The sequence below is a fragment of the Ctenocephalides felis genome, unplaced genomic scaffold (genome assembly GCF_003426905.1).
Source record: "Ctenocephalides felis isolate EL2017-DRISC unplaced genomic scaffold, ASM342690v1 CF-g0.4_SCAFFOLD_01170, whole genome shotgun sequence".
Classification (NCBI taxonomy): Eukaryota; Metazoa; Arthropoda; class Insecta; order Siphonaptera; family Pulicidae; genus Ctenocephalides; species Ctenocephalides felis.
In genome coordinates, this window is record NW_020537324.1 from 32,272,517 (window position 1) to 32,291,948 (window position 19,432).

Here is a 19,432-nt window from a genome sequence, read left to right on the forward strand (position 1 = left end):
TTCATTTTTAAGAAAAACTTTAACAAATTCATTGGAAAACAAAATGGGCATGTATTGATGCAGATTAGAAAGAATTTTTTAAACATAAAGAATGTGCTTTGATTGTCATAGAAAACATATCCAATATTCGTCTCTCATCATTTAAGCAAGTTGAAACTTGCCAACACACTTTAATACATCTTTTCAAAAGAAGGGTCGCTCAAAGTCTACCTATTTTGAAAATTTTAAATTAATTTAACGAATGGTCTTAATTTTTGAAAACCTAGGCCAACTGTCATTATTTTTGACTTTGGCCTTAGGAATACAGCGCTTACGGTTCAAAAGTTTAAGTGAACAAAAATTATAAAATTACCGACTACCCAGGCTAATTTTTATTCTAATTTTTTTTTTATGATGATGTTACTACAAATACTATCACCTCGATTTTGCTTGATGTTGAGTTCTGGGGTACCCTGTATATGTATATGTATATATATATATATATATATTATATATCTATATAAGGTGTTATAAATTTATATAATACTGATTTATCATTTATTACTTGTGACCAATGGCCTGGAATCGATCCTCTCATTTGAACAAACGAACTGAATCTGCCTTCTGCAAGAGAGGATGTGCCTGAGTCATAAACAATTTGTTCTGTTTCAACCTCATTAGCTACATCCCCTGAAAAATTTGCTCCTCTTTTCAAAAACCTAGTAAACGGAAAATCTTATAAGAAAAACATATCATTTCATATCATTTTCCATTTTAATTTTCACATCATATTCTATTTTAATTCATTTCAGACTCTTGAATTTAAAAAAAATGTGTAATATTTATTTTATTATTATGTACCTTGTTCCTGCAAATTTATTACTTCGCCTTGCAATAATAGCTATATGCACTGGTCTTCCAAAAATACTCATATGTAGTTGATCTATAAAACCATGAGTTATATACAAAATCCAATCAGGATGAAGAATTTGGTCAATTGGTTTCAGTAAATGAGAGTTCCATACAAATCTCATTCTAGGACTTCTTCGAAACCCGTAATCTACTCTTTCTGACCTATATATGAAAAACAAATATATTAATTTTATTAATTTATGTTATATAATAATATAATATACCTACATAGGTATATATTTATAAAGGTATATATGTCAGGTATAGTAAAATACAAAGATAAAGAACTTATTTATAATATTAAGTTGAGATTCGAACAAGGAATATAAAATAGTAATTACAAAAATAAGTTTTTAAATTAATATTATTTACTGTCACCGTTTTGGGATTATGTATGTTCCATGTTCAAGGCAACAGTTAAAAAGAAGTTTGAAGATAAACGAATAGACCCAGTACAAAAAAATAATAATATAATAAAATAAGATCTAGTAAATCTAATATGAAAATGAATGGATTGAATAACAAAATGTGTTCTTTTTTATTTTACAAAATGTGTTCTTTTTTAACATTTTTATTCAACTTTTTTTTTATTTTATTTTGATAATTCTTCATATAATCCTATTATATTAAATTTGTTTGTTTATCTTCTAAGAAAGACCATGTTATACAAATAAATAGCTCCAAAACGACAACAATAAATAATAATTGTTAAAAAAAAATCTAATATGGATTCTTTTAAAAATTTGTTAAAAAATCTTAAGATTTTGATTTTCTCTTCAAAGCTTAACACACACACACACACACATATATATATATATATATATATATATATATATTATTGTATTTAATTATATTATATACTGTACTTTTCCATTTTTGACCCAAAGTTGGGTAATGGCTCTGAGTCACTTTCATAATCAGCATCTTGCGGAGTGTTGAATGATTTCTTGGATGAAAAATATTTTGGTGGGGCAACATTATTTTGAAGAGGTCTTGTTAAATCATAACTGTAACTGCAATAAAATATTTGAAATGTGGTTTCTACTAAATGAAATATATTATGAGCATACCTAAAATAAAAGTTGCTTTTCAGATCGATACTTTGAAACATTTTCACATATTTAGGTTCATTTGGATGAATGTTTTTACTATCCAGACATATTGGAACCATGAGCGTATCTTCTATTTTATACAAAATATGTAAACCAATTTCTGCTATTCTTCTTCTTTTAGTAATTAAAATAATATAATATCCATGTAAGAATCTAATAAACCCTGCAAGCACATTTATTTGAAAATCACAATTCAATAATACTCATATCAAAAGACTGACCTACTATGCCAAATGCATAAAATATTTTAACAGTACTCCCACGAGCTTTGTGCATTGTTGTAATTTTGTTAACTAGATTACTTATATCGCGAAACCCATACTCTATTTTATCATCAGTAATGTTCAGTTCTGTAATATTTCTTCGATCAATATTCAATAACCGAAAACGAGTTTGGGCATTGTTGGAGCCAACAATGTAGATTTTCTATAAAAGAAATAGATGTAATTATTTAAGGTAAGCATGAAACAAGTTATATTTTTTTTTCAAGATATGTGATTACAATACAAATATTACAACTATAATATTATTATTCATAAAATATTTTGTTATGAATAATAATATTTCATAGGAAACGGGTTTTATGTTTCTATTAAACCTATGATATGAGTGATGTAATTTGAAGAATGATTAGTATACCATCGAAGTTTCATTAATTTTTTTTTTTTATAGCAAATTATAGCTACAATTTAATAATAATAATAATAATATAATCTCTGATTAAAGACAGCAATTGTCAATATGGATTATTAGTATTGCTAAGAGTTGTTAAAAAATAAAAACAAAATAATAAGAAGCATATAATTAAAATAAAAATATAATCAAATTTTATTAGATACAAATTGCAATTGAATAATTACAAAATGGTAAATTCTTGTATTTTAATAATTTCTATAAGCGATAAGTTATAACTTATAATATGACATAATTTCTGACCCAACATAACTGTGGGTCATTTTATATTATGATAATTATAAAAACAAAGTTGTGGTCCAATATAATACTAAAAATTCCACAGCAATATTAATTTTTTTGCAGATAACATACTTCCTTTGTTTCGTATAATGCAAGCTTTTGTATAGAGCATATAATAGGATGAAACATTACATTATTAGATGACATTTTAATAATTTTTCTTTAAACACTTGCGCTTTAAATTAATAATTTGCTATTTTATTTACAACTAATCTTAATGGTAAGTACTCTTGCGACAAATGTCAAAGTGACAGCAGCATATTGTTGTTTAGGTTATGCGTTTATTTCTGAGTTTGAAGTTTACGTTTGCCAGAAAATCTGCTAATTTTATGTTTTCCGACGTTTCAAGTCATTCTGAATCATTTGTGACTAAAATTGGAAAAAGTATGGTGTTTATATAGGAGCTGATTTTTAACCATTCATCGACGTTTCCTCAAAAAACGGCTGATCGATTTCAAAAATTTAAAAGCTATGTGATAAAACTCGATCACAACTAGCTATAAAATTTGTAGGAAATTCCTCCTTAATTTAATTTTTAACTTCCCGTAGGGCAAGTTATAGTAATCGCAAAAAAAATCGAAAATGAAAATTTTTGCATTTCTCGACGTTTCACAGGTTTCTGAATATTTTGGCATACCTTAGAAAAAATGGATGTATGTGTGTGTGTGTGTGTATGTATGTATGTGCGGATACAAATTTTCGTCGACGATTTCGGGAACACCGATCAACCGATTTGAATAATTCAAAAAACATTCGATTTGTATTGATAAGGAGACGTGCTGATTAGTTTTTGGCGAAGGCAGGTCTAGCCGTTCCGAAGATACGGGGCAAATAGTGCCAAAAACGGTAACTCAGTTTTTAAGAGAACGGAGCGTCCGATTTTAATAATTCAAAAAACATTTTACTTGTATTGACAAGGTGAAGAACCGATCAAATTTTCATAAAGGCAGGTCTAGCGGTTTCGGAGATTTAATGAAAAAAGTAAAAAAAAATGTCATTTGGCGGTCAAAAACGATCATTAGACATATGCACGTCAAATTATCAGATATTTTATAGAGATTTTAACAATAAGTATAAATTTGGTTTACATTCCTATGGGTTCCGTACCAATGTTTACGCGTTAGACGTCGACGCGGCGCTTACGCGGTTTGATATTTCGTCTTCATGCAGTTAAAGCAGTACGATTGCTTTGAAAAAAAGTTTAGATCTTTCAAAATATGTCAAAATAAAGAAAAAAAATTTTTTTCAAAAAAAAAAAATTTTTTTTCAAAAAAAAGTAATTTTTTGTCCAATGTATAGTTTCTCAAACATCTTATTTTTTCGAAGTAAAATTATTTCAAAAATGTTAATTGTTTTTAAAAAAATAATAATTTTTGGTACGGGAAGTTCCAGCAATTTGCCTTAAGGCACGATGCATTAATTGCCTTAAGACAGAATTCCACTTACAGCTAGTTTTGGTTTATTTTCTAAAATCGTATTTCGCGCGTGCTCCGCAGGTTGGAAACCACGGAGTTGTTGTTGATCATCTTCTTTCTTTTCCCGCCTTTGAATATATTGTATGATATGTCTAGGTTCTGGTCCTTGTGAAAAATATTCTTGCTATCCTAAGTTCTTTAACAGTTTTGTGCATTTATCATATTTCAGTATTATTTTATGTGAATAGAGTAATAGTTAACATATAATTGTTATTAAAAGAACTTGTATATTTGTCTTGTCAGTTTCAGTTTCTTTCGTAGGTTTTAAAAAGTTTTGATTTTGAATTTATATTTATGTAAGTTAGGTTAGGTTTGGTTCATATTTATTATTCATTTTGTTTATTAAGGTTTAGCATATGTTTTTCATTTCTTTATCTAAGCTCTCTTTTAATAGGTTAGGTTAGGTTCATAGTATTGTTCTCATAAATATCATAGCTTTTAATACGTTTTTAGTTATTTTGTCAATATTTTTTACTCTTTAATACGTTTATAATAAAGTTAGTTGCTTTATAGTTTTACGTTACTTTCAGTTATTTTTTCATAGCTTTTAGTACGTCACGTTACTTAATTTTTTTCATTCAACATGAAAGTCCAGAAGCAATGTGCTGATTGCTTGAAGTTTTTTTCCTCCAGTAGTTCGCTTTGTCGTCATAGTAGATTGATACATGGCAAACAGCCTAGACAATATTACAGAAATTATAAATGCACATATTGCGAAAAGATATTACATTATCCTTATTCATTGCAAAGGCACATGAAGACTTACCATTCTATAGACCCCATAACCTACCGCACATTTTTTAAAAATCCACGAATTAATCCAGAAACATCCCTTGCACTACATTCTTATGTTCCTCCTTCTTTATCAATTTCTTTCATACATTCTCATTCCTGTGCTAAGCCTTCTTCACCAATTCCGAATCCAGAAACATTCATATGCCCTTCAATCCTTGCACTACATTCATATGCCCTTCCTTCTTCATCAATTTCTTCTGCACCTTCGCATTCCTGTGCTACACCTTCTTCACCAACTTCTAACCTAGAAACATTTCTTGCACTACATTCGTATGCTCTCCCTTCTTCATCAATTTCTTCCGGTCCTTCTCAATCCAGTGCTGCAACTTCACCAACTCCTCCCATAACCTCCAACTGTAACACTGATTCCTTCACTCCACAACCATGTTACCCACAATCATCCCAAATATTACCAGATCTTACCAGTTCACCTATTCTAATGATACAAACTCCCCAAATGTCCACATCGCTCCCAACTATTGCATCCCAGACTGGCAAAGAAATCACAGGTATTTTAATATAAGAATTAAGTATTAAACTATATTCTACAATACATCCAAAAAATAATTGTGAATTTATAGGTTCTCCAAGGGTTCTCAGAATTACATGTCCCGTTGAGGGTTGTGGAAAGGCTTGTACAAGGTACAATGCACTGCAAAGCCATATTCAGCGTGACCATGAGATTAGTATTGAATGTGAACAAATGTCTTTTTCTTCTATTGATGGTTTGTCAACTTTTAATTCTGGGTTTATTTATTTATATTTATATTCATATTTATATTTATATTTATATTTATATTTATATTTATATTTATATTTATATTATATTTTATTCATATTTATATTTATATTTATTATATTTATATTTACATTCATATTCATATTTATATTTATATTTATATTCATATTTATATTTATATTTATATTTATATTTATATTTATATTTATATTTATATTTATATTTATATTTATATTTATATTTATATTTATATTTATATTTATATTTATATTTATATTCATATTTATATTCATATTTATATTCATATTTATATTCATATTTATATTTATATTTATATTCATAGTCATATTTATATTTATATTTATATTCATAGTCATATTCATATTCATATTCATATTTATATTTATATTTATATTTATATTTATGGGTTTGGGTATGGGTATTTTCAACACTCTTATTTATAATTCTATTTTTTCTGTAGATTTTAACAAATGGAAAATTGAAACAGAGCAGAGTGATGTCTCATCTTATGTGAAAGATACCTCAGCATACAAAGCAAAAAATGAATACCACATTGCTTATTATAATTGCCATCGATCTCACTCTTCTGTGGAAAAAAAGAAAAAAACATTTTCAAGAGTTTTCAAGAGCAAAAAAATTGGGCATGCTTGTCCCTCGCGGATCGTTTGCAAAATGCATAATGACGGACATATTAAAGTTGATTATTATAAGACACATGTAGGACATGAAAAGGTGCTAAAATTTTTACCACTGGACCAAAATTTGAAACAAAACATCAAAGGTATATTTATAGATCATTTACTTTTATATATATAAGTATGAAATTTATCATCATTCATAACATAACTATTTACAGATAAAATTCTTGCCGGAGAAGATGCAGATGTTATAATAAAGAGTATTCGCAATAATAAATTATTGCCGCCCAGGGCAGCTATGATAACAAAAAAGGATTTATGGAATATAAAACGGAGAGTTTTACAACCACATAACACATTTCAAATATAATATAATTTTGCTACAACTCAGGAAAATATTTCTTGGTGTTGATACATATGATTGTTCAGAACTACATCAGCTGTAAAATTGAAGATCAATGTTAGACGAATGCATGGGGGGTAAACAATAGAACAAATGAACTTTTGTTATATTGTTGAGATTTTATGCCAAAGGGCTTTACTGCTCCCATATTCCAAGTTCATATAGTGTGTCAGTATATGTCTGCATGAAACACATTGAATGGTAATACACGATAATAATCAATTATGAACTAGAAAAACAAAATTTGTTGGTTATAATTGTATTTTGCTAAGATTGTTATGTATAAGTGAATGCATTATAAATAGGTTTGAATATGGTCAAGTATCACTTATCATAGTGTTTAAACACCAAAAAGCATATTACATTGCCAAAACAAACTCTCATGGATTCCATATTGGAACCATATTCTGTAAGTAATATGTTTATAAAAATTAAAATACTTAAGGGGTAGTTACTAAAATACTTAAATAATTTTAGAACTAATAGTCACTTTGCAACAGAGCAGTAGAAGCAGGGTCATACCAATCATTAGTAACTTGTAATCCGGTCTCAGGTAATTATACACCGATATTTTTTTTTTATTCGGTATTATTAAATTCATTTCATTATTTATACATAATTATTTGTAGTATGTTTGAAAGTGCCCTGAAATGGCAACAAACTTTGATTAGATATCCGAAAGATAGTGGCTTACACCTGTGAAAACAGATGAACAGGTTAAAAGTCTTTCAAAAGAAATTTGCTGCATGCCAGAGCGACAAAAATGGTTTTTAAAACCATCAATTAGTTTGATTCCAGTTGTTGGTGGATATTTTATCATCTTTTCATTCACCTTCAACTCATTGTGAGGTTGACGATACTACTGGCTTACTTACTTTTTAGAGAATTTTTAAATTTGTATTTGAGAATTTGTCATTGTACAGTAGAATTGCTAGCGCATACAGAAAATATCAGTTGTGTATATCAGAACTGTTGGCAAATTAAATTAGCACAGGTGAAGCTTCATGAATATCTATAGTTATGTTATAGTTTTATTATCAAGTAATAGATATGATTCTATCTATTAGATGAAATCTATACTTTTAGAAAACTTTGGACAAAAGATCTAAATCTGGAACAAATATTGCTTTTAGATAAACCTGAGACACAATGTGGAAATCGAGGACTGTCCTGGCCAAACAGGACATATGATCACCTTAATTAAATGTGATTGGTGTTTGGCTTAATTTATTTCAGCCATGTTTTAACAACTTGCTACATTATAAATAATTAATACAGAAATAAACTTTAACTTATAAATAATTGTTATTGTAAATAAACTTATATAAATTTTAACTTTTATAAATCAATTTTGTTAAAAATGTAGTATATTATTTAATATAAATATAGTTTTTCTACTTTCTTCAAAAGTCTGTATTGAATGTATCTCTAATTATAGAAAGCCATATGCCATATACTTTAGCATATATTTTTGGAAATGCAAAACAAAATTGATATGATTTTTTTCGCTTACCCCAAAAACAATCGTTTCGTCTATAGATAAAGTATATATGATTTCGTCAATACAAGCAAATGGTTTTTTGAATCATTCAAATCGGATGCTTCGTTATGCTTATTTATCTATAGCTTCGTTTTATTAAACTACCAATTTTGCACATTTAGCTCCTTATCCCCAAAATGTCTTTGTCAAAAACATTTAAATCGGATGCACCACGCTCTCACAAAATCGATTTCTATTTCCTGCACTCTTTGCTTCGTATCTCCGAAACAGCTGGACTTGCCTTTGCCAAAAACGAATTAGCGCCGTCCATACGAATGGAATGTTTTTTTAAATCGGTTTTTCTAAGATATGCCAGAATGTTCAAAACCTTTCCAAAACCTGTTCAAAAATTTTCATTTTAGATTTTTGGACGTTTACTATCATAGATAAAAAAGAGTATATGATTAATAATAATAATGAGTTTAAAATAAACAAGTTACAACTGTCAATATGTAGCATTTACTTTTTTGATGTTGGTACGGTGTCATTGCAAATTCCTTGCACGATTTTGACATAACGTTGTCATGTGAAGGTTATGTACGTGCGTGTTAAACCGGTGTTTTATTTAACTCGAGTTTTTCGCTTCATAGTCCGGTGAAAGATTTTGTGCATGGACAGCTATATGTGATTACAATGAACTTTAATATATCATATATTTTTATTGATACATGACATACTATACGGTGTTTTGAATAGTTAAATAACTTCGATCGAAGCAATGGTTAACATGAAGAGATTTAAGAAGGTGCCCCGGCGGCATTTCAAAAGACACTCCGTCGTCCCCTGCCAGAATGGTTGGACGACTTCGAATCCCTGGGTGGAGCAAGTTATTAATCCAACTAATCGAAAACTCCCAAGCCGCAAACTGTTTACATTGAACAAAGATATATCTGATTTAAATAATATTAAAAAATTGCATGCTTCCTTAAGTTCACGTGGTATTTACTCTGCCGTTCCAACAGTAACCATTCGTCGCGAACCGTTTCATTTGGGTATTATAGAAAATTTTCTCTCCGATAAAAGCAGTTTGCAGTATTTATATAAAGACATACAAACCTTAAAATGGAATTCCAAAAAAATGGATCTATATGAATTGTCTCAATCACCTGATCTGTCCACAGTAACATCAAAATACTTGCATGGTTTTTTTAATTTTTTGCAGACTGATGTGCTTAAATGGATGAGCGATGTCACTGGTTTGAAATTTACGAAAGTATCTGCTACATGTTCTATGTATAATGCAACCAATTATTTGCTTCCTCATGATGACCTATTGGAAGACAGGTTGATAGCCTTTATTTTTTACATTTGCCCATGGCGATTGTCATCTGACGATTATAATCAAAAAGTCTTGGAAGCTGGATGGAGCACGAAGATGGGTGGAAATTTAAAATTATTCACTGTGAACAAATATAAGGAACCAGTTTATCCGGCTATTGATAAAATTTGCCCGAAAAACAATCACTTTGTTTTTTTTAAGGTTTGCCCAGAATCTTATCATGAAGTTGAGGAAGTTTATACTGATGATTATTCCAGGTTATCAATAAATGGGTGGTTTCATGGACCTAGATTTAAAATTACTGAAGAGCTTGAAACTAATAAGGTGAGAAAGCATGAGATGTTTTCATATGAGATCAAAAATGAGGTTTGTTTATTAGATGATTATATAAAAAGTGACTATTTAACTGAAACGTCTAAAAAAAAAATTAATACTCAAATTGAAGAAAATTCTGAAATAGGACTTGCTCAATTTTTTAATGAAAACGTTTATGATGACTTGTTAAACTCAATAACTTCAGTTATGAAATGGGAAAGAGTTGGCCCGGTTAATAAACGAAATTATGAGATATGCTTTGTGAACAAGTTATATAACTTATTTTATTCTGACTCTTTCATATCTTTATTGAAAGATTTTACGGATTTAGATTTGCCAGTTGGAGACAATGCCTTGAAAAAATCGTTAATAAATTTAGAAATTCAAAGATGGACTGCAGGATGTTATACTTTATTAAGTGACAAATCAGAATATGACTGTGATGAATTGGATGTTATAATGTATTTTAATTCTTCAGGAAAAACAGGTATTGGTGCTATAACTTATTTAGATCCAAATGAAGCAGAAGGCAATGAGCTACTAACAATATTTCCTAAAAATAATATGCTGAATATTGTATATAGAACTAGTGGAACAAATAGATTCACTAAGTATGTTAACCGTAAAATGATCGATCCCTCGAAGTATTTTTATATAGTAGTCTGTAGATATAGAGAATTACAAAATGTGTAATTATTATGTTTTGTTGTTACTTTGAACAGAAGTGAATATATTTTTAAAGTGATGTTGTAAATATGGTTTTATTTAAAAAAAAAAATAGGATAAATCTTAAATTATTTTTTGGATTCTCGGATATCTTGTTCAACATACATATAATGCTATTATTTAAAATCAAACCAATTTGATCAAAACCTATGAGTCTTCAAGAGGTTGTGTTTTTTGTTGTTACATTTTTATATAATGTATACATTCTGATAAACTGTAGTTGATTCACATCAAATTCTAAAGTGAAGCTATGTAGGGACTTTTTTTTTACTTTTATACAAGAGGCTGGAACTATAGCCTTTTTACTTTTGTTATAATAATTGTTTTAAAATTGTAATTAATAATAATTTTAAACATTACAGTGAGGAGTGAATACAGTTTTTTATGGACCAAGCTTTAGACGACTATCTATTGGGAAAAAATCAATTAATTCTCATAGAATTATATCTTGTTTGTTTCATAAATTTTAGTAACAAATGGAATAAATAAAGCTTCATATCATTCATAAGCACTCGGCTATGCTACTAAAAGTTGAACGAACCAAATGCGTGACTTACTATTTGAATTTTCGATGAATTTTTATAAATGAGTCTTTTTAGGTCTATGATATTTTGCAATACATACACACATACACAATTTCAGAATGACTTGAAATTCTTTTGTTAGTGTTGGTGACAATATAAAAGCAAATCGGATGTTTTGCAGAAAAAAATATTTTTTTTAAGTTAGTGTTAACAGTGTGTAACGAAAATGTTTTTATTTTTATTTTTTATTGTTACTTTTATCTTAGTGAAAAGTTAAATATTTACACCTCAATTCAGGCCAAGGACGATACCAAACCTACTGTAAGTTTTTGAACTTTTTTTTTATATTATTGTTGCTTTATGGTGAGATAGATAAAGTTCTCTTAATTTTGAAATTTGTTAGCAATTTGTTAATTATGTAGGTTTTCCCACTGGGTCGGTGGTAAGAACTTTGATCTTTCAACCAGGAGGCTGCACTTTCGACGACCACCTTAATTGGACCGCTTGATTTTAAGCAGTACTCATACAGGTTGTATTTCACTTGACAATAAAGATTGATATATAATTCTAAGTAAAAATAGCTCTTTCCCGGTTGGTTTATCAAATTATAAATAACATCATAATTAGACAAATTGTAATAATGTATCAAATTTATACAGATAAAGACGCGGTGAAAAAGAATATTTATCACAATAGCTCATAGAAGTGTTAAGTTCTAATTGATTCTCAAAAAATATGTAAAATATTATGAGTTCCAGTGAAGTTTAGTTCAGATTTATTTATTAACTTTTCGTAGGGTAAGTTATAGCGAAATAGCGAAACAATCGAAAATGAAAAATTTTGTATATCTTTTTGTAGATATAGAAAAATTGGATATATGTGTGTGTGTAGTATGTATGTATGTTTGGATACAATATTTTGTCCATAATTTTGATAACCTGATGGGTCAACCGATTTGAATGATTAAAAGAACATTTGTTTCTTATTAATGGGTAGACGTGCTAATTAACTTTCCGACGGAGAAGTTTGTTTTCATAAAAAAATCCGACTCGCTAATTTTGTGTTGTCTCGACGTTCCAAGCCATTCTGAATCAAATGAGACCGAATTTGGAAAAAGTATGTGTTTGTGTGTGTATGAACAGATTTTTTGCCGTAAATGGACGTTTCTTCAAAACGGCTGGACCAATTTCAAAAATTTAAAACCATTTGATGTATCTCTGTGAGGATTAGCGTTTCTGAGTTTTGTGCGACGATCGGCCGGGTCGTTTCTCTGTAAATTGCAGAAATGTGAAAATTTTTTCGTCCACATTTTAGCCCACAATTTTGGTTCGATTTTGAAAATTCAAAAACCTTTCGATTGGTTGGGAATCGTGCTGATTAGTTTTTCGTAAAGATCGGCTGGGCCGTTTTCTTCTAATAAAGTTAAAAAAATCGACGATTTTTATGAATTTTTTTGACGGTAAAGACTAGAGACCATAGTCTTGTAGATCATTCTGAAATATTACGGCCCAACGACAAGTCGTTTAATTTTAAAGATTCTTCAAAGTTTGCAAAAATTAGTATCGTTTTTTAGCATTTGTCAAAATTAGACCTTTGATCGACGTTTTTTCAACAACGCCTAACCGATTTCAGAAATTTAAAAGCCATTTGATGTCTCTCAATGAGGACTATCGTTTGTCAGACGATGTGCCAAGCCGCTTCTTTGTAATTTAAAAAAAACGTTTCACTTTTCGTCCACATTTAAGCTCATACTACCGAATCGATTTTAAAAAATCAGAAACTGTTTGAAAGATATTAGTTGAGTAGGATACTGATTAGTTTTAGGAAAAAATCTACCGAGCCGTTTTCTTGTAATTAACTGTTTAATTTTGAGAAAATGAGTAGTTTTTTTCACGTTTGTTAAAATTAAAATTAGACGATTTACTTGGTATTACGATAGAGTACTTGGTCTTAATGAACATACTAAACCATTAAAGTCCTACGAAAACTGGTTTAATTATGAAATTCGATTTATTGATTAAATCGATTATTTACATATATCGGGAAGTTCATGTAACTTGCCTCAAGGCAAAATACCAATACCATATAGTTAATTTTTGGACAAGGCAGGCCCAGTCGTTTTAAAAATATGGTGGAAAAAGTGCGAAAAATGGCGCCCGGTTTGCTTGATTAACTAGTGGTGCATGGCATCGTGCCTCAAGGCAAATTACTTGAACTTCCTCTACAATTTTTTTTAAAAAACTTTGAAAAAATTGAGGTTTTTGTAAATTTTGAAATTCATTTCATTTTCATTTATTCAAACTCAACTGAATTAAAAAATTTGATTTTTTTTTTTAATATTTTGAATTTTCCTGAAAATTTTGATTTTTTTTTCAAAGCTGTTTTAGAGAAGAAATATCAAAGCGCGTAAATGCCGTAAATAAACATTACCCAGAATCGATAGAAATGTATACAAAATTGCTACTTATTACTAAAATCTCTATAAAATATCTAATAATTTGATATGCATATGTCTAATGATATTTTTGTATCAGGATTTAACAAAGTATAACCATTAGACGGCGTCGCGGCGCCTTCGCCACGAAAACAGCTACGCAGCGCGATTGCTTTGGAAAAAATGCCAAATTTTTTGAAAAATTTAATATACAAAAAAATATTTGTTTTTTTTTTTTCAAAAAAGTCGTTTTTTTTAAATTTCAAATTTATCAAAAATCTATTTTTTCCAGTTTTCATAAAATTTCAAACATTTTCAATAATTTTGAATTACGGTACGGCAAGTTCCAGCAACTTGCCTGAAGGCACGATGCCATGCAGCACTAGTTAACTTTCCGTTCGGTTAGTAATAGTAATCGCAAAAAATCGAAAATGTTATTTTTTATATACCTTTAGGTACATAGATAAAAGAAGAGTATGTTTAGGTACTCTTTAGAGGTTTCTGAACATAAAAAAAACAAAACAGAAAAAAATCTATTTTTTTCAAACTTTCGAAAAAAATTCAATTTTTTTTAAATTTAGTTTTCGGTACGGGAAGTTCCAGCAATTTGCTTTAAACTAGTTTATTACTATTATTAGTTTATTATGAAGATTTGCCATCATGTCCTTTTAGGACAGAAGTTTAATATGAAGAGTATCATCTAAATCGTTACAATATAGTTGCTTGCGTGCACTTAATCGGATATCGGATTGTTAGGTCGATGTTGCTAAAAGACTACGACTATGAATTGATTCCCTAATATCATAATATTGAAATCAATTTCCATTTTTTTCTTGAGAGGTTACAGTACGGCAGTTCTCCCCAGGCAACGGCGAAAGGACGCCTTGTCCATGCGCAGTGGGTTTGTTTATACGCGTGCTTTCAGCTCTATTTATAACTCTAACCTAAGCAGGGAAAAAAGAACTATAATTTAATATTAAGTATTTGAAAAATCTTTTATATTTGCGATGTCTCTATCAAAATATGATTTGTGTATTTACTTTTCACATGTGAGCTTTTTCAATTCAGTGCTGTTCTAAAGTTTTGCGCAAAGCTGCGGATCTGTCGAACAGGTTTTCCAAGGTTTTCCAACATGGCCGACAGGGTGACAGATGGAAATACCGAAGAAGACTGGCGGATATTCGATTTGTTATGCAAAGACGTGAGTAATTATGTCGTAAACATTGAAACGTGTTTGCTGAATGTCATTCAATGTAGTATTTTGACATTATTTTGATGCAAACATGAACTATTGAAAACAACACTAAACTATGTTATTTTACGGAATAGAACTGATTAGTTTCCGTATCAAATGTGCAAAAAAGTGTCAATTTGATTCTCTTCGATTTTGTGAAACAATTAGCAGTGATTCATCATGGTATGTCACAGTTTTATTAAATACTCATTTTTAATACTTGATTTATGATATAACTTCATTTCTAAGGTGTTAGTATTATGTCAATATACTTGTTTGCTGCGTGACCTAATTTTAGAAGCAATGCAATTGCGTGTAAAATTATATTGTTTTGCTCCGAATTGCAATACGTTGCTTAAATTGTTAATGTTTTAAAATAATTGATAAAACTTAAATACACAACAAATATCTAAAACAAAATTAATCAAACAATCTTAATACTGCTGATAGTGGATATATTGCATTCGTATATCAAAGCTCACTACATAGAAAGCTCAACTTTCTCATACAAATACAAAGCGTCTAAAAATAAATTTTGATAATGATCTTTTCGCTGCATTGAAATAGACAATATTTATTTTTACATCATAAATATATCACGATTATTTTTGTGTATACAAACAATCTTTTAGAACTATGTGTCAAAGAACCTTAACGAAAAGTAAAATAAACTTTATTCAATTAATTAATTAGCGGTTTAAAGTTTTTGAATATTGCTTGATCTGATAATTATAGTTTATTTGTAAATTTCAATATTTTTTCAATTTTAAATTGTTTTTTTCTAAAGTACTTTTATGGGTTTCATAGATAAAACACTCTTGTAAAATTAAAAATAACCAGAAAAAAACTATGATAGGGTAGTATTTTTCATGTCTCACTTTAATTTTTATATTTTAAATTATTTCTATATATATATTTTTGTGCTTTTATACATAAATTTTAATCTTTAAAAATTATAAATATGTAATGCGTTTTGTCTAGCATTTTTAAACATCTCGAAGAAGAAGTTTGTTTTTGGTAGAAAATCTGATTTGCTTCAATCAAGTCATTCTGAATCGTTTGGCGCCAAAAATTAAAAAAAGTGTGTGTGAGCAGATGTTGAAATTTTACCTTTTGTCGACGTTTTCTCAAAAAACTGAAGCTCCGATTTCAAAAATTTAAAAACGTTCGATGAATCTCGATAAGGACTTACATTGAGAAGATGTTCATAAGCGTTCAGTTGGGAATCGGGCTGATTAGATTTTAGTAAAGATAAAGATTATATAAAGATTATATGATTAGATTTGAAGCAAGATATAGATTAGAGTTTAGTAAAAATTGTGATTAATTGTATAGTCTTTTTTTGACGATTTTAAATAAACTTTGCATAGACATTGAGTTTATGGTTTTAACAACATTTCAATAATAATATCTACAAAAGGTCTACAAAAAGGTCTACAAAAAGGTTTAATTATAAAAAGTTATTAAAGTTTGGGATAATTCGCCGTTTCAGAATTTCATAATTTTATCTTATTGATTATTTACAATCATCGACGTGCTTATTCACTTTAACATTTTTCGAAATCAATGATCTAATCTAATCAATATTTATAAGAATTATATAAAACTAAATTGCAAAGTTGAAATTATTTGTTTAAAGTATATTAGTACTATAGTCAGAATGAAAAAAATATAATCTGAATTATTTTCGATATACAAAAAAAAATTTTTTGAAAAAAAAAAAGTTGAAACAATTTTTTTCCAAAATCAATGATTATGTTAAGACAAGCAGAAAGTTCTTTGAATCATTTAAATCGGACATTTAGTTCTCTCAAAAACTGCCATTTTTTACACATTTAGCTCCGTATCTTCGAAATGGCTGGGCCTGCCTTTGCCAAAAACTAATAAACACTTCTCCCGAACATTACTAATTGAATGTTTTTTAGATCATTCAAATCGGATGCTCCGTTCTCTCAAAAACTCGATTTCTATTTTCTGCACTCTTTGCTCTTTATCTCCGTAACTGCTGGACCTACCTTTGCCAAAAACTAATCAGCTCATCTCCATATCAATAGGAATCGAATGTTTTTTGAACCATTCAAATCGGTTGATCTGTGCGCCCGAAAACGTGACTGGAAATTTGTATCCATACATACATACACACACACACACACACACACACATCCAATTTTTCTGAGGTATGCCAAAATGTTCAGAAACCTTCAAAACGTCGAGAAATGTAAAAATTTTCAATTCCGATTTTCGGCCATTACAATAACTTACCCTACGGAAAGTTAAAAATGAGTACTAATTTTTTTGTTACAATTTTGTTGGGCTCGGTACCAAGATTTTTAATTTTTAAAGTTTACTTATACGATTTACGCAAATTTCAAAATTTTCCGAAAAAAATCAAAATTTTCAAAAATGTATAAAGGGTTATACTTCAAATATGAAGTTTAAATAGTTATTCTAATCGTAAAAAATATATCCTCAGATGGATTCATTCATTGAGCGATAAGATCCTCACTGTATATTTTATGAGCAATAAAATATATAGTGATTATAATTATCTATTTGAAAATGTATAAAACAAATGTTGTAAATCATTGATCAATTTTTATTGATTACTGATATTTTTCCTCGAATATATAATTCTGATACGGAAAGTTCCAGCAATTTGCCTTAAAGAACGATGCCATACACCACTAGTTTCAAACAAATAAGCACTCTGCTTACAACCTAAAAACTACTCAAGAAGTTTAAAGTATGTAATATAAATACTTAAATATTTTATAGAATCATTGTGCCTTAAGGTAAAATTGCATCGAAGCTCAGAATACATCCCCTGCGGTATTAGTATTACTAGGCGATCTCGCGAACTTTATTTTTGTGTTACGGTAGTATTTCATAAACGCTAGTCATGCAACCGAGCGGAGTAACCGATTCGAGCTTGCAAGCGAACGAGCTTTCGGATCATCCGGATATTTATATAAGTTTTCCATACAATTCTAGTAAGAATCCTAAACGCTTTTGCGCAAATCATGTCTCTAAATGTATCGGTTGTAGATATATTGTAATCCGGATATAGTATTGGAATTGTTGTGTTCATGTAAATTATTGGTTTTCCGTACATTCACTCTGTTTTATTTTTTGTTTTATCTAAGGTGGTGAGGTTGCAAAATTATAATTGGTGGAAAACTATGTTTTGAGTGTTTACATGTTTATACCAGTATTGTGAATTTAAACGAATTTGTTGTTATTACACTATTTTATTCGACAGTATATTAAAATAGATAAGTGACATATATTGTATAATTTTTATTGGATCTAATTATAAGGTTTAATCTGTTGATTTTATCTATTAATTTTATCCAATTCACTATAATTAACTAAAATTTCTAAACGTATAAAATTATATATAAATAACAAAAGACAAAAAAATGAACTAGAAACATAGTGCAAGTTCTCGAATGCAAATACAAGTCAAGATATAAGACTTTTCACTTGCTTAATAAAAAATTACTTAAGGTATTCATAGTATGTAATTGTTTTAATAAACAATAATTTTGTTGCTACGTATTAACTATATTTTGATTGAATATCATATGGCATAGTATCATTCAAAGATTGTCTAGAACTTCAAAATTCAAATTTACCTCAAATGGTTCTTTATGTGCTCTTAAAAAAATAATATTACAGTGTTATGTGCAAATTAAATAGCTAATTTTGTGTAACATTTTAATGCTATTACTGTTAGTTATTTTTTTCTGAAAAATTTCGTATTCAGATGACATTAAATTGGACCAAACGTATAGATAGTAAAAATGTTTGAAAGTCGATTTTAAAGAAAGAAGAAGATTGTATAGATCTACTTGATGTTGTGCTCTCCACGAATTTATCCAAATTCAAATTCATCGATTTTATTATCAAAGTTTGCCTATTTTCTTAAACTTCATAATAAATTATCAAATTATTCCAACCGAATTGATCTAAATACAACCTTAAAAATATGGCAACATATCCTGATGATTTAATAAAAAATATCAATGTATTTATATATGTATATCATTGTATTTATTGTCTTATTTACATCATTGGATGAGTTTAAATGCAATGGAAATTTTTATTTTTGTCACTTTTAATATCATTTGATAAAATGCGTTATTTACAACAAATTAATTTTATAACATTTTGTTTCATATTACGTCTAGAAAATGAGATGATGAATTTTCTAACAAATTAACGACTATATAAAATCTTTGATAAAAGTAGATCATCAATTAAGTTAAGTTATTTTGGATGCTGATTGGGTGGTTTTATTTTAATACATTTGAAATATATCTAGCTTTAAT

At 28.6% G+C, this 19,432-nt stretch overlaps 4 protein-coding genes across 4 annotated transcripts in view; 3 read left to right on the forward strand and 1 right to left on the reverse strand.

Annotated features, from left to right (window-relative positions):
- LOC113367091 (polyphosphoinositide phosphatase-like) overlaps window positions 1-3,171 on the reverse strand; it is a 4,706-nt gene extending 1,535 nt beyond the window's left edge. Inside the window, exons 1-6 of the mRNA XM_026608720.1 lie at window positions 3,051-3,171; window positions 2,225-2,429; window positions 1,962-2,166; window positions 1,758-1,904; window positions 841-1,053; window positions 545-698 (exon numbers count right to left, since the gene is read on the reverse strand). Coding sequence (XP_026464505.1) covers window positions 545-698; window positions 841-1,053; window positions 1,758-1,904; window positions 1,962-2,166; window positions 2,225-2,429; window positions 3,051-3,125 — 999 coding nt within the window. The 5' untranslated portion in view covers window positions 3,126-3,171. The remainder of the gene's footprint in view (window positions 1-544; window positions 699-840; window positions 1,054-1,757; window positions 1,905-1,961; window positions 2,167-2,224; window positions 2,430-3,050) is intronic.
- A 2,534-nt stretch (window positions 3,172-5,705) lies between these two features.
- On the forward strand, window positions 5,706-7,016 carry LOC113367092. Its single transcript, XM_026608721.1, has 4 exons — window positions 5,706-5,757; window positions 5,830-5,973; window positions 6,469-6,789; window positions 6,865-7,016. The coding sequence occupies exons 1-4, from the start codon at window positions 5,706-5,708 to the stop codon at window positions 7,014-7,016; spliced, it is 669 nt and encodes a 222-aa protein (XP_026464506.1).
- A 2,211-nt stretch (window positions 7,017-9,227) lies between these two features.
- Window positions 9,228-10,876, forward strand: LOC113367093 (prolyl 3-hydroxylase sudestada1-like). The gene has a single exon (XM_026608722.1). It carries the CDS (start codon window positions 9,308-9,310, stop codon window positions 10,874-10,876), a length of 1,569 nt encoding a protein of 522 aa, XP_026464507.1. The 5' UTR covers window positions 9,228-9,307.
- A 1,197-nt stretch (window positions 10,877-12,073) lies between these two features.
- Window positions 12,074-19,432, forward strand: part of LOC113367094 (coiled-coil domain-containing protein 170-like) — a 29,375-nt gene continuing 22,016 nt past the window's right edge. The window contains exons 1-2 of the mRNA XM_026608723.1: window positions 12,074-12,103; window positions 14,936-15,068. Of these exons, the coding sequence (XP_026464508.1) occupies window positions 12,074-12,103; window positions 14,936-15,068 (163 nt within the window). The remainder of the gene's footprint in view (window positions 12,104-14,935; window positions 15,069-19,432) is intronic.

Bases quoted from the DNA above. Each gene is read 5' to 3' on its own strand.
- LOC113367092 (XM_026608721.1), top strand. From the start codon at position 5,706: ATGTCCACATCGCTCCCAACTATTGCATCCCAGACTGGCAAAGAAATC. The intron at 5,974-6,468 runs GTTTGTCAACTT...TTTTTTCTGTAG, and splicing joins GTCTTTTTCTTCTATTGATG to ATTTTAACAAATGGAAAATT. The intron at 6,790-6,864 runs GTATATTTATAG...AACTATTTACAG, and splicing joins TTTGAAACAAAACATCAAAG to ATAAAATTCTTGCCGGAGAA.
- LOC113367093 (XM_026608722.1), top strand. From the start codon at position 9,308: ATGGTTAACATGAAGAGATTTAAGAAGGTGCCCCGGCGGCATTTCAAA.